Source organism: Egretta garzetta, unplaced genomic scaffold (genome assembly GCF_000687185.1).
Source record: "Egretta garzetta isolate BGI_Z169 unplaced genomic scaffold, ASM68718v1 scaffold434, whole genome shotgun sequence".
Lineage (NCBI taxonomy): Eukaryota > Metazoa > Chordata > Aves > Pelecaniformes > Ardeidae > Egretta > Egretta garzetta.
This window is the reverse complement of record NW_009259584.1, coordinates 1766255-1782432: the sequence shown is the minus strand read 5'-3', so window position 1 is coordinate 1782432 and position 16178 is coordinate 1766255. Positions and strand designations below refer to the sequence as shown.

The 16178-nt window shown below is 36.2% G+C and overlaps 1 protein-coding gene across 1 annotated transcript in view; it reads left to right on the top strand.

The window, feature by feature from the left end:
- Nucleotides 1–16178, top strand: part of MALRD1 (MAM and LDL receptor class A domain containing 1) — a 276978-nt gene that overhangs the window by 113370 nt on the left and 147430 nt on the right. The window contains exons 24-25 of the mRNA XM_009637718.1: nucleotides 1–10; nucleotides 6040–6337. The exon at nucleotides 1–10 is cut by the window's left edge and continues 238 nt beyond it. Of these exons, the coding sequence (XP_009636013.1) occupies nucleotides 1–10; nucleotides 6040–6337 (308 nt within the window). The remainder of the gene's footprint in view (nucleotides 11–6039; nucleotides 6338–16178) is intronic.

Below are 16178 nucleotides of genomic sequence, written 5' to 3'. Positions count from 1 at the left end.
AAACTGCGAGGTATGTGGGGGTGTGGTGCTAACAGGAATTCAGAATTTGATTTCTAGATTGCACCAAGATAATACTCCTAAAATGAATAAAGATGATCACTGAAATATTTCTTGAAAAAAACGAAGGATGTTGTAGAAGAGTCAGGGCCTGGTCTTATTTCTTTGAAATCATAAGAAAACATGTATTTTGTTGCAGGAGAAGAATGATTTCTGTAAGTAAATAAGTAATCTGGGAGATTCAGATGAAGTTAACAGTGAATTCAGTCTCTGATTTAGAATACACTTATGCAACACCCGTCATAAGTAGCATACAACTACGTAATGCTTTGCGATTTTATGGAGAAAATGTGTACAAATACAGTAACTATTGGCTTTCAAAGAGCACAGCTGCAAATGGAAGGATGCGTGACAGAAGGCTTTGTCACTGTCTCTCCTCTAGAGAATGGAGAAAAGTAAACCTTTATTTTCCAAAACACTATGGCACATTGCAGTGACTTGAGGTCGAACATTTATCTGCAAACCTGGATTAAAAAGGTTTCCAGTTTTGATACTTCTTTTGCAGTCTTTGCTAAAATGGTAGCTTCTAGTTTCATAAGACATCTTTCAGAACGCATCTATCAGAACCTGCTGCAGGAACAACATGCTGAAAAAGTGAATTTTCCAGAAAGTTGAACTATGCGTTACTTTGAAATGGTATTTTTTGAATTTTCATAGTCTTTAAGTGTCAAGGAAAAAATGAGCGTTATTTCAGTTTTAACATCTGTGTCAAACACAAAGTGGAAGTTTAAACATTAATAGTTGCCGATAAATCTAATAACTAATAAAATAGTAGTTGAAAATAGAGCTAACAAAATATCAATATATATTATTTATGTGAAGAGGAATATTGTGTATAAATGGTGTTGCTGTGGGAGGAAAAATGATACTTTTAACCTTTGGAAAATTAGCAAAGGAAAATTTATAAAGACTTTAGAAAATTAGCATGGCAGGAATGATTTAACATTTTCAGGGTAAATTTGGGAATGGATTTCCAGAATTGAAGAATTGATCTGGAAAAAAAAAAAAAGACCAACTGAAGAGAAAAAAGAGGTATTCATATATAAAGTTATTTCAACATTTGATTTGAGATGAAGTGTCATGGTTTAACCCCAGCCGGCAGCCAAGCACTGCCCAGCTGCTTACTCATCCTCTGCCAATGAGGTGGGGGAAAGAATCAGAAGAGTAAAAGTGAGAAAACTTGGGTTGAGATAAAGACAGTTTAATAGGTAAAGCAAAACCCGCACACATTAGCAAAGTAAAACAAGGAATTTATTCCCTGCTTCCCATGGGCAGGGAAGAGAAACACCACCACTCTGAACGTTCACCCCTTCCTTCTTCTTCTCCTAGCTTTATACGCTGAGCATGATGTCATATGGTGTGGGATATCCCTTTGGTCAGTTGGGGTCAGCTGTCCCAGCTGTGCCCCCTCCCAGCTTCTTGTGCACCGCCAGCCTACTCCCTGGTGGGGTGGGGTGAGAGAAAAGGCCTTGACTCTGTAAGTACTGCTTGGAGATAATGAAAACATCCCTGTATTATCACCACTGTTTTCAGCACAGATCCAAAACATAGCCCCATACTAGCTACTATGACGAAAATTAACTCTACCCCAGCTGAAATCAGCACATGAAGGAATCAATCTCTCAAATAGTTAATTAAGACCCAGAACTTCATCCTATTGGATCAGACAGTCCCTAAAACTATTTTACTCCATTCTTTGAATTATTAGAGTTAAAAGGAAGTGTGAAAAAATGCAGAGTGGTCTGAGTCATATGCCAGCGTCAAATCTAGGGTAATTTTGGAATTGCTGTGTGTAAAAACAACATTCAGGCTATTATTTTGCTAATTATTTTGCTATTAACACATGAAGAACTGTCTAACTTGGCAACAGGAATGTTTGTTGGCTATCTAGCTTTACCCAGTTAAATGTGCTCAAAAGCTCTTTAATGATCTGGCCATAAAATAGCCACTTTGCTCTCCAGCATTTGGAGCATCTATGCTACTGATGCCATACTTGGAAATCTTACTCCATCTGCTTGTTGGAGATACTGGACTAATAACTTGCCTGAGAGATGATATCACTGTCTTTATATTTATGCAAGATGTACACTTTTATTGAGTTTCTGCCTGTAGATACAAGATATTGTAGTCATTTTACATTAGGTTTTTGTCCTTAGTGGTCTCATTTTGCAAGTTCACCTTTATATGTCTATCTAATAACTAGCACCCTCAAGAGGATAATCTTGGTGAAGAGGAGTTGCTTTTTAAAAAGCCTTCGAATTGAACTGTTTGTGTGATCACCACACTATGTTCATCAAATGAAGGTCATCTTAGACTGAAATAGTCCTAAACAATTTTACTGTATATACAGATGACATCTCTGTTCAAAATGTCTGGTCATATACTTCTAGTTCCATTTATCTCGTACTCACTACTCATGAGGAAAACCAAAAGCTGTAAAGAGTTTGTCTGAAACTTGGAAAAAATTCTACTTATGCTTGACATTTCTAAATGGTTCATTTGATTGAAATTCTTCTGGCTGTTTGAAAAGTTTTGGGAGTTTTCAAACAAACTCTTTATAGATAAGAAAGCCAGGAAGTATTAAACATAAATGGCTTGATTTTATGATCCAAACAATATTTGACTAATTTTAATATGTCAGTAGCAAAAAGTTAATCTACCCATTTTAAAATAACTTCAAAATTTGAGTCATGATCTCATGTTTTCTAAGTTAATTTTCTATATTGCCTAAAATGTGTATATTAAAAAAAAATTCTGCTCACATGAGCTTGGAGATGTTTGATTCTTTCTCTGGCATCATATTTGAAAATATCTCTTTCTCAACCTTATCTCATTTTATGCTTTAAAAATAACTTTTCCACTATTTAACTTCTATCTATGAAGAACAAAACATATATGCAAAGAAATGCAGAATAACTGAGAATGACAGGTTCAGATCTGAATATTTATGACATGTCACACATCAAATGCAATGAAATGCTTGAAACATAACTATTAGAAACTATTACTTTTGTCATACCGAAAGTCATTTACAAAAAGCAGCAGGTCTATGCACCTTCTACAGACAAAACTTCTACATCCATGGTATGGCCTGAAACAGTCAGTCATATTTACGCCATTTTGTCATGCTTTTTGAAGGCTCTGACCAGTTCTGAAACTTTCATTTAAGCAATTGACCAAGGGAAGTGAAATTTCTGGTAAAGGGAATTGTATGAATGAAAAATGTATTTCAAGACCCAGAGCTTCATCTCAGGAGATCAGACAGTCCCTTAAAGTATTTTACTCCTTTCTATGAGTTATTGGAATAGCAAATGCTACATCATCTGTTACAGCAGACTTAGTTTGGGATCTTAGGCCCATTCACATCTGTGGAAAATGTACATTAACATATGTGGGACAAGAGTTTTATACAGAGAAAACAAATATATATCAACAAGTATAAAGGAACATACATGAAAAAAATTGTTTGTTTGTAGAGAAGACTTTCACAAACCAAGCTGCATCTTCAAAAAGGATAGAAATTCAAGGGAAACAGTCTAGTAGACAGAAAGTGAGACTATCCCAAAATAAATCAGGGAAAGAAAAGCGATAATTCTGCATCAAAATATCCATGATAAAGAACTACACTATCTGGAAATGTCAACCCATAAGAAAACCAGGAAATCTATATATACTATTGTGCAATAATAAAGAAATTGTGTTGAAAATACTTCAAAAAACCCTCAAATACTTTCTTTGGTTTAGTATTCACTGCAGGACATTGCGTAGAGATACTAGCCTGAGAGCTGGTCCTTAGAACCAATGTTGAAGCAGCATTCTTGCAGATCATGGTGCCAAAAGAGATGATGTTGGAACAAAGTCTTAAAATTAGTTGTAATAAATAACCAAAAGTATATGGCATACATTGTGATTCTGAGGGAATTTAAGAATGAACTCAAATAATTTTAATAAAAAATATGAAAGATATCATTAATATCAGCAATTACTTTATGGTGTGCATGGTAGAAGGGGGGGCTGTTTGTTTTTGCAAGTATTCTTTTTTCTGTATATTTTTGCATTGTAACCTTTTCAAGTTTAACTCCATATCAGAAAATTTGTTACAAACAGAACCAGCTGTTATAATTCATCTAGTTTTCAAAAATCTATGATAAATTCTTCAGGATATACCTGAAAAGATTAAGTAGCCAACTGATGAATAAGGCATCCAGAGAACCTTGGAGAACTAAGACTAGAGAGCTAGCCTAAGTTCTGATGCAGAGCAAATTAAGTATTGGAATGAATATTTCACATGCATTATATTTCAAGCCTGAGTAAAGTGGGGCCCCAGCCCTGAAAGGACTTGGATACATGCTTAAAATTAAATTTGTGCATATCTGTAATCAAGATGACATTACTACTATATGAGAGATCTAGAAATGATGTAATAGAAGACCAGTATGTTGACTCCAATATATAAAATTATTCAGTGTAATTGAGGTAAGGGCATTATAAATAAATGTAAAGTCCAGAAAGTAATGCTGGGGGCTGGGGTTTTCAGTTTTGAAAAGAACTGTGGCCCATCAGGAGCAGTGTGGTGGGCAGCTCATGAATATATCTTCTCAGAATTTAATGACAGTCATAAAATCAATCAAAATTCAGCAGTAGTAAAAATAAATAGAGATTAATCCTAAAAATGTGAAAATCACTATATAGTTTAAAGGTATACACATATATTGAATAGACAAACCCCATTTAAAGAAGGATTTCAGGAGAAGCAGAGTAGTTGCAGGACAGGCAATGAGCAGGTGAATAGAAATATTTCCATGCAAGAAAACTGACTTATAAAAATTATATTTGACTACTTCACTGCACAGAAGATATTCTGAAAGTGAACACAGTAAAACTTTTAAAAGAATAGTAACACAAAGCCCTTGGTGGCTTTACTAATTAATAGAGAAAATCAATTAAACAGAAATGCAGGGTTTTTTTTTTCAAAAAAAATTAGTGTATTCATGCAATGCAATAGACTGCAGAAGCCTCTGAAATCCTATAGCACCAGGTAACACAAAGGGACGTGACTTTACATTTACATGGGTATCATAATATTTGCTATTATGTTTTTATAGCAATAATAAATAAGATAGAGTTCTAATTCTTTAGGGCTTATGCATTATACTAGGAAGAAATTTGAGCTATAGACATGCTCTCACGTATTATAGCATGAATTGCCTTCTTTTAGAGCCCTACCTAATTCTTGGAAATATTCTGATCTTTGTCAGAAGGAATATACTGAACTAATTAATTTTTAATTTGATCAAGTGCAAGTATTCCTTTGTTGCTCTTGAATAGAAAATAACTGAGAGAGCAAGTTAATGGTGACAACACTTCACAGTGATTTTTTTTTTATGTTCTGTATGTACTTGATCTTACTTTTGTACTTCATAGTCTGTTTTCCCCATTTTAGTAAAAAAACAAACAAACAAACAACACTGTTTTCTAATCCAAGGATCTCTTGTGTTTTATTTTAGCTATTGTTTTGTATTTCTGCAGTACTTGTAGAAGTTTTGCTCCCATAGTAGATTAGAGAAGATTTTCTAATTACACAGTCTCTAATCTAGCACAAACACATTTATAACCAGAAAAGTGTTCAGTAAACTGAAGTTACTTCCCATATTGGAAATGGCACTGCTCCATTTCTCTGTTTCCTTATCAAGTGTTTTCATTCTTTTACATTTACATGCAAGAATTATTCAAAGGGATGCAAGATCAGCTGTCACAGTTTTGTAATGCTGGCTTCAAAGATTGGCTTATGGAATAGTTCAAAAATTTTCAATAGTAAGTCTTTTTGTGTGTGTTTTAATTAAATTGGTTTTGAATCAGTAAGATTAAGGGCTATTCTGAATGCTACTAATGATGCTCAATTTAATAATTAGGGTAAATACAACAGCAGAATGTGTCTGAAGTCACCTTTTGTATACTTGATGCTATTGTTCTTGCTTACAGATACTCTTCTATCACCATATGTATGGAGCTCACATTGGATCATTGATTGTTTACCAGAGGACTACGGCAAACCATGAAAGAATTCTCCTTAATCTTACTGGAAACCAGGGAAATTTCTGGCAGCGCAAGGCACTGATCCTGGCTGGAGATGGAGAAGAAGATTTCCAAGTTGTCTTTGAAGGGATAGCTGGAACAGGTCCCAAAGATGGCATAGCACTTGATGACCTCACATTTTCCCAGGAGTGCTTACCATCCCAGGAGTTTTTACCAGCAGAACCCACAATGCTGCCTCCAACAGGTATGTTCCTGCTATGGACAGTCTATGTAAGTCTGGAAAGAATGAAGAGCAGCATTACTTTCATTTCTTTGTCTCTCTTTCAAAAGAGAAACAGAATACATAACTTGCTAAAGACACTTTGAAACCAATGTGCTTCTAAGTAGCTCTTTAAGATTCTAATAAAATTATTTAATGAAATAATTCTATGGGTACTGAGTCAACACTTGTAAATCTGCAAGACTTATTGTCCAGCCATGTATGCTTAGACAATATCCTGCTTAATTCAGTGGGATTTATTTATTAATAGTTGTATAATACAGTTACTGTAAAGTAAAGAACTAAGAATGGGACAAAGCCAATACAGATAGATTGCAATAAGGCCAGCAGGCTTTAATGCTTTTTGGCTAGCGGGAATTACTACTGATACTGTTTAGGCACTACATCCATCTTCTTTCCATGTGGTGTGGTGCCAGCTTTGGTGCAATTATTTGCACCATCCTCACTTACTGTACAAGGGAAATAAGACTTAAAAAAAAATTTACTAAAAATAATTAAGTTCTGATGGGGATGGGTCCCAATAACCCCAAGGGAAGAGGTGCTCCTGAAAGTACCGATGCTGTTCATTACTAATATTTGCCTGGACACAAATGATGAAGGAGAAACTCTTTCTGACAGAACAGGACAAATTTCTTTTCCTCCTTCCACATTTATCACCAGAGCTACTGAAATTTAAACCCCCAAAGTGGAATTTAGGAGATGCATTTTGTTCCTGGGCCTACTACAAATTTCCTGCACGGCTGCGGCAAGTCATTTTATCTCACTTCTCTGTCTTTCTGATCAATAAAACAAAGTTAATATTTCCCAATGTCAAGGACTACCGGGAGAATGGATCATTAATTTATGTGAGCTGCTTTGCTTTGTTACTGCTGCTAATGAGTAGCCTTCCCCTTTAGGATATCATTAAGCAGTGCTCAGGCACTGGGAGATAGCACTGATGAGACTACAACAAACCTAAGAAATTACAATGTACTTTGTACTCAAGATAAGCAGGAAAGATATGGGCAGTGTTTTCCAGATATATCCCTGATAAGTTGCCAGTTACAGTATGTAGTATTGGCTTCCTACTTCTGTCAAAACAGTCATGGAAATTTATTGCAAATGAGATTGGTATTTTAAAGTTCAGCTTTATATGAACGTTACCCCAAGAGGAACACTAGCTGAGATTTCTGGTTCTTTATTTTTGGTGTTTTCAGACTCTGTCCTCTTAATGGTAGATGCAAGTCCCTGTGACAATGTTAGAAACTTTAAAAGCATTGGTTTTAATAGTAAAGGATGTTCCAAAACACTTTTATGATCTATATGATAAAAAATCTACTAAAATCTCAGGAAAAATCCACCAGAGACTGATTTCTTGGTGTAGCTCATTGAAGATGTACTTAGTTTATAGCTTCACAGCACTTTGAGATAATGGTCTAAATTCATCCTTATAGAGAACCATCTTTTCTATATCAACAGTTTTCACTTTTCCTGGATAGGAGTTTACAGTAGCCACTGAGGATTCCAAGTTACAGCTACTATTTAGCAGTGATATCTATTTGGATCATTGCTTGAAATGTGGGCTTAGAAACTTGAGTATGAAATCTACTCCTGCCTACAAAAATGTTCTGAACGGTGGCGAAATGCATGCTGGAGGCTGTGAAAAATGCTCCGTGGTGTACCTTTATAAACTAGAGCCAGCCAGAATTACCGTGATGATCAGCTGCAAAGATCTGGACTCCTAGACTTCTCTGCCTATATGCAGAATCAAGGAAGTTTTTAACCAAGAGTTAAAGACTTATATCCATTGCTCAAATTTTGTAAAGTTTCTGAGGATGAAGAACATAATGCAGCAGAGATCTGTTCCTTTCTTGTCTCCAGCTAGAGATAATATTTGCTAAGAAAGTTGAAAAGTTTTCTCTCTGAGAGATTCATAGATTTTGAGGTCTATTCTTATAACATAACAATGTAGAATTGATACTGATGCATATTTTTCTTGCTGGTTAATATGCTTCCTCTGCTGTATTTGGACGTGTGTTTCCTTTTCTCTGGACTTGTAAGGAATATTTCCTTCATTTTAGGCACTCAAAATAGCACAGTGAATAGTAACTGTCATAATGTTTTCCTCCCCTTCTCCTCACACAAATGAAGTTTGGTTATTCCATATTCTTCCTCGCAGTTTGAAGATCTTACTTTGTAATTTTTATGACATACCAGTCTACAGTTGGTATTCTGCAAATTGAATGAGCCACATAAAAAAACTCTGATACAATTCCTTTTTAATGTCTTTTTCTAAAATCAGAATTCATTGCAACGCACGCATTGCAATGCAAGGGAGATCCTTCTGAGTCTTATGAGCAATATCACTGTGTAACACAAGTATGCTAAGGTGGCCTGTGCTTGTTATTTTAGCTCAAAGGGTGCTATGGCAATAGATACAGTGTGAGGACTAAATAGAATAGAGTTATTAAATGTTACTATTGGTGGCAGAGACTTCAACTGTTCAGAATTGTCCCCTTACTCTATATAAACTCTTTGAAGTTCTAAACATTAAAAAAAAATACATTCCAGGGTTTTTTTCTTCCAGACAAAGATGCAGTAATACTTAAAGGCTGAAAGTGAGCCCTGGACAACTAGAAAAAATAATTCTGAAAGTAAGCATTGTAATTTTCTGTAGACTGACAGCGTGCTGTAGACTGTCCTCGTGATGCTGCTTAGCAACAGCGGTGCTAAAGTGGAAAGCCACTGAGAACCACTTAAAATGCTGCACCTGAAAAACACTAAACATCATTTTAGGCTTTTTATCAGCTCTTCACTCTATGAATAGTGATGTATGGGGGAATATCAGGTTTTGCTCATGTCCTGCAACGGTACTGTGCACAGGAAGAAACAAAGGCCGTTTTGTTCTAACAGTGCTATTTATGGCTGTTTCTGTGTCTCTGCAGTGTGGCCAGATTCTCAAGTCAGACTCTGTCCACATAAGGGGCTGCCTGTATGCACATCAGCCCAGGAACAGCCCTTGGCCACACTGAACCTCGAGAAGCTGCAATTCCAGCCTTGTTTCCTCTGAAATAACTTTGACCTTCCAATGGACCTGGCAAGCTGGCAGGATTGCATGTCAGGGAGTATATTTTCCTCACACTTAGCCACCCTTTGTCTCCATTACATTTCAAGGATGCAGTGACAGGTATTTTCTATATGTTTTTCCCAGTTGAAGGGAGTTAAAAGCTTTTGAAGTCATGGCCTTTCCAGGAGGCCTCATGTCCTCTTCTTCTTCATGTACCAACCATAATTTCAAAGGAGGTTATATGATCCCCCCAAGAATGTTTGCAGATTAAGATACTGTCTGACTGTGCCCACAAAATGTGAGACCATTGGCATGAGTCATATTTTATACTTTTTTTACAAAAAAGACATCATGGATTTGACAACAACTTCCATGTTCTCCAAATTTGCTTGTTCTCTCTCTCCTTTCCCTCTCTTCCCTCCTGAAGTGTTGGTACTGGCTATAAAAATGGCAGATCCTGCCATCGGAGTTTCTGCTCATGTCTCCCTACCGTTTGTCTGGGAATACAACAGCTGCAAAGCGCTGCCTGATCAGATTACCAGGCTACAATGGAGAAAATTTATTCCCAGACACAAGAGAACTGGTGGCTGTTGAATTCAGTTTTGTGGAGAAGACAGTTGTTATTTCCAACAAATTAAAAGAGATTCAGTGAAGTGTTCCACGTGTCTTTAAGAACATAGGAATATTCCCAGGAGATTGCATCAAGGTCCATATCACTTGATATCCTGTCTCCAACCCCATCAATGAGATGCTGAGCAAGAACCAAAAAAGGAAAGACATATATGATACTTCTTCCTAATGTTCCTAATATTTCCTTATAGGAGACCTTTTGAACCGCATGTAGTTTTGCATATGTAGTAAACCTTAATGTATTTGCCTTCTGTAGAGAGTCTGGTTTCCCCAGGAACATGTTCAAAAGTTTAGCCCCCTCCTCAGTTTTGGCAGTAAGTTGTATAGGTCTATCACTTGCTGAGAAAGCAACTCCATTTTCACCCTGTCCTGTGTTTAATACTGTGTTTTACTGAAAATGGTGGTGAACAACAGTCAAACCCACCTACTCCGTATTGATCTCAATGCAGTCATCCTTAAGCAATGTTACACGCTGAAGGAGTTCCAACTTATTTCTTACATGGAAACTATTCCATATGTTTTCCTTTCTTAACTTAAAAAAAATCTGCTATAATATTTTGAGATTATAAAATCGGGTCTTTCTAGAGCATTTAGGAAATGAGTGAACAGTGGAATGATACCATAGCAAAAGGATTATTTTTCTCTTTGCTCTCTTTCCTGATAAATCCAAAAGTTTTACTTGCTTTGCTCTTTTTGAGCACTGGGCTGATGTGTTCCTGGAGCTATCTGCAGTTCTCTACTGTGTCATTCCTTAGTAGTGATAGTGATTGTAGCTCATCACCCATATGTGAAGACGGGTTGTGTTGTTCTGTGTAACTCAGTTAACATTGCATTTCATTGCCAGTCACTCACGATGCAATCCATTTGCTTAACTGTGACTGTAAACCTCCACTGTAGTTGTGTAAGAAACTTGACACACTTGCTTGGGACTAGCAGCTATGTTACAGGGATTATAGGAAAGTCCACTGCCCTGCCATGGTGGCTGATCTCAGGAAGGCTGCCCAGGGCATAACAAGCACTGGATACTGCCTCTTTAAGCAACTTCATTTTCACAAAATATTTTTCCTATTATTCATAGTTATTCCTAGCTCACATCACCCTGAATAACTTCCTATCACCAGCAGAGTTTCTTAACTCATTACTAATACATTTTCCTGGTCTTTTATGAGTAAGCATTAAATACAGCCTTGCTACATTTTTTTGGTTTGTTGGTTAGTTGGTTTGGTTTGGTTTTTTTCCAGATTGGTTTTTGAATCATTTTAGGACAAATGCCTAATTCACAAAAAGAAAATAAATAAATAAATTTGTAGACTTCAGCAACATAGCCAAAAATAAAATAAATAAAGACAAAGGAAGAGAATAGTCAGGAAATCAGATTTGCAAAAATCTTTTCATTTGAAATATTACCCAAAAATTTAGAGTGTACTCTAAAGACTAAAGGATATTGCTTATATCACTCTTTTGCAGATATAATAAGATTTATAAAAATTTACAGACACATAAATAGAAATGACCTTGTCATTTTTTCTAAGTAATGTCTAATTACAAGAACAATCACATCTTATGCTTCAGTGCATAATGTGGTCTCCTACTGAAAAGAGGAAAAAAATATCTCCTTATGCACAACTAATTGAATAACAAAACATTTACATCTTCCTTTGAAGTGCCAGCATTGACAATTGTCTGAGAGAACAAGATGTGAAACAAATAAAGTAGAATTTCTAAAGCGCTTTAAAACCAGTTCTGGAGAAACAAACAAACAAACAAAACCCAACCAAAATAAACCATAACAAAAACCCAAGCCTATAAAGAGTACTTACAATTTCTGATACGTCCCTAAACTTTTGGAAGATAGAATATAACTAAGTAATCACCTTAATCACATACAGCAGGTTGTAAAACTCTTTTTTTTCTTAATTAGTACCTGAACAGAAACAGACTCTCAGATATATCTAGTATGAAATTCCATGCAAGTAGCAACTTTCATTTTCACCTATAGCATAGTATGAAAATAAAAGTTCATGGTTATAGCCTAGACTTTTTAAAATAATAAATTGACGTGTTTAATTTTTTATCTCTCCTTTCTGATACAAGATACAATTTCTCCATACCTTTCAGAAGAATAGTGGAAATACTGTAGAATAAGAAGACTGACTTAGTAGCTGGACACAAAGTTAATAGTAGTCATGCATACAGGTGACTTGAATACAACTTTTACATATACTGTGCAGCTGTTATAAAGGAAACTATCTTTTTATTTACAGTGAAGGAGGCAAAATATATTGCCAGGATTTTCATGTTGCATTTTTCATTCCTATGAAGCTTTCCCCAGCTAAATTCCAAGTCAGTGCAATTATAATCAATGTATTTTATCAATTTAATTGGAAATATCTGCCCTTGGTCCACCTATTTCTTTCTTCAGATTCTTCTTTCTGTTTGTTTGTAGCTAGGACTCTGATTTATCTCCTTTGGTTTTGAGCTCTAGCCTTACCTGATTGTATGATGGTTTTAAAGATGAAAACAACGTTCACATTTGCTAAAAAAAAAATTCCCATTTACTTATACTACCCTAATTTGCAAAACAATTACCAAAATTTAGAATTGGTTATAATTTTAAAGATACATTGGAGTTAAAAATAATGGGTTTTTGAGCATTCTCTGGGGATTTAGGATATATTTCTATCCATAACTGACTGCAATATTCGTACAAACACACAGATAATTTGGAGAAGTGTTTCAATATTTGTTATAATTTTATCTCAAAACAATAAAATGTTTCCACTTGTTCCCACGCCTAATACCTTGAATGTCAAATAAAACTGAAAGACTGGATCAGAAGTCACAGCAGAGCCCGGGTTGAGCCGAGAACTGATTACAACTCTGGAAATTGGACAACAGAGCCTGATTAATGTCATCTAAGGTCCTTGGAGATAGGGCACTATCAGCACTTGGTTTTTTTGTTTTGCAGAACAGTTTAACATCTCCAAAAACTTTTCTTAGCCCTTGGGCCTACCCAGACAGGTTTCTGAGAAACATGTCACAGAACAGACATCCAAACAGGTATCAGGTCAGGGGAAATGAATTTTCAGTGCTGGCAGTTTGAAGTGAGTCTCTGAGCAGCTGGTGAGGGCAAGTATTTATAGGTTCATGATATAAACTGGTGATTCCTTTTGGCAGTGCATAGCTGGGGTATGGGTACAGCTTTTCTAACCAAAGGCAAATTGTTCCCAAAAATGTGAGAGGAATTCCTGATACTAGATTTATAAAGGAGAACCCTGTTAAAGAGCTCTGCTCTTATATTTTCTCCCTACTGGGAGAACTAAGTAAGAAGACTTTTACCAAGTCTAAGCTTTCCCAGGACTATCAGTGATACTGGTATTATTAGCTCAGGCCTTTCCCTATGCATTACATCTTGAATGCACAAAGCCTGTCTCTGCCTGAGTGAACTGAGAACATGAAAATTCTCACCCTGCTTTGCATTCCAGGAACTACCTAATCAATTACTGTCACTTGAGTGTAATTGTTACTTTTCTGTCACACATCTAAAAGTAGAGAAATAATGCTGCAGTACAGAGCATTCTTAGAAATATCAAGTGTTTTTACTTTACTATTAAGTCAAGTCTTGCCTCCAGCAAGGGTGATCTGAAAAAAAGTTTCATTTCAGAGTATCTAGTCCTGTGTTACCTTTAGTGCAGTACACCTTTGCTGGGAATATGAACTGTCTAGACATCCTGGCACAAAATTTCGATGTGTGGTTGAAACTGCAGGCATGTGTGTGCTTCTTTTCTCTCCCTCTCTAACTGTAGGAAAGAAAATGAACGTGAAGTGGCTTTTCAGCACATACTTATCAATAGTCACTTTGGACTGCATTTTAGTTTCCTAGTTACAGTGTTTACATTTTCAATATGGTATACACTAGACAAAGAAAAACATTATTTTGCATAAGATATTTGTAAATTTTATTTGAAAACCCAGTTTATACTTTGTGCTTTCTATCAAGGAAGATTTGAGGCAATTCACTGTACAGCCTCATTTTCATTCTGTGATTTATTTTGTTCTCAAACTTTCAATATGCCTCCCAAGTAGAATGATATTGTAGCTCTCACAAGATACCTAAGTATCACAAGATGTGTCTGAATCCCTGTTTAGTTGTAGGATAAGCAAAGATAATAAACAAATAAGTGGTGAAAAGACTGTTAACTCTCTAAAAAGTATAAAGCATTCCTAAGTGTGGAAGGACCACGCTCTGTTTATGCTTTAAAGTTGGATTGCCTCACATTCCTTGCACAGGGAAAAAAACCTCGAGGAAATAGGAATTCAAAAAAGTGGTTTTTTGATCTCTGGAAACTTCTGACTATCCAGAATACAAGCAAAGGTTGTGTTACCATGTCACCAATAATCACAGAATTTGTTCTCAAGAAAAAATGATGAGAGGTTATTGACTAAGGCTGAATGGTCTTCACCAAACATAGGGGAAAAAAACTAGGAGGCTTTCCTCTTTCACTAGACCAGAAAGGGAATATGTTGGTGAACTAGAGAGAGAAAAGATTGCTTTCTCCACCTTTCTATTTTAGTAAACACTTCTGTGTTTGAGGAAAGTCCTTAATATTTCTGTGCTGTATTTTTAGGTATCTGGGTGAGAAATAACGTTGAGGGGTAGGGGAGATGTAAATAAAACCAGCTGAATGTGCATAATGAGTCTTTATCTAAGACCTGAAATATTTAGAGTGGGATTCAGCTGCAAGTTAAGACTCAAATCAGATGTCATGTACATATAGGTGTCCTCAAGATCTGTCAGGTATCTAATGACAGTCAATGTGCTATATTGCTCTTTTGTTGCCCGGCCACTTGACATAACTGAGTTGCACACATAAAGACATCTATTGTTGTTTGTGATGCAGTAGGGTGTCACAAGAAATCCCCAGTGTTCACATGTATATAACACAGGATGTACAGAAAGTTTTACTGGCAACTTAGACACTCAGACTGCCTGTATCTAAACATAAAGGTCTCTCTGTAAGCTGAATGTCATCTAAGTTTTTATTTTAGAACTCCTTTTGACACAGTTTTATTTTCATCATCTCTTACAGGTCTTTTTCTTTTCCTAGGTTAGTTTAGATTTACATTATCAGAAATGTTTTTTGAGTCCTCTTTCTGCTAGCTTATGCAGAAATAACTGTCAAGTGATAAGCAGTTAGGTCGACAGCCTCAGAGTGCTGGAAGATATGGAGTGTTTCCAATGAGACTGGTGCAGTATCTCATCTGTGGGATGTGACACACGCTCCTTTAACCATAGGCTAAACAGTTGCTCTGGGATGGTGGTGCACGATATCCTCTCTCTATGACATCTGTTTCTGGTCACGTTCAGTGGCTGCAACCTGCAACTCTGGGTGGCTCTACTAGCATTTCCCACTTTCCCTATTTCTCGAGATGAGATTTATTCTTCATCAGATACTTCTGTTCTATTCTAAATCGTCTCCCTTTGAAATCCTCTTCCTTCTTTCATCTACTTTCACAAGGTGTCACCTCAGGCCCTTAGCCTCTCCTTTTGTTGTCTCTACTCAGACAAGGACGTTGCCATTTTTGCATATGGACCTGCAGTAAAACTATTGCACACCTGGATAACACAAGTATTCAAGACTGAGGCATTAAGGAGACACCAGTTTAGATTCAAGATGTTAGACTCACACTGAATGGTCGCTGACAGGTAATACTATGGCAACTAATGCCTCCAGTATTACCGTGCAAAGGTTTCACGTCAGAGATTGAAAACGATGGCTAATACCAGGTCAGCTTCAGAGGAATATTGCCTTCAAAATACTAGAAATTAAGAGATTAGAAATAATCCATAGCTCTTATGGGAGAAGGCCTTAAAATATGCTTTCTTGGTTAGTGCATGAATATCTTATATTTTTTAAGGACTTTAATATTCTACATGTTTTATCCAGCATTGCCATTTTTTATGGACACCTAGTACAAGATTTTTATCTTGACAGTGTTTAAGGATTGGCTGCATAAAGCTTTATATATGACATCTTTACTCTTATGCTTTTACAGCTTGATGATACGTAAAGCATCGTTTACATGTTTTGTCAAAGACTAGAATGTGCCTTGCTTGACAGAAAGGTT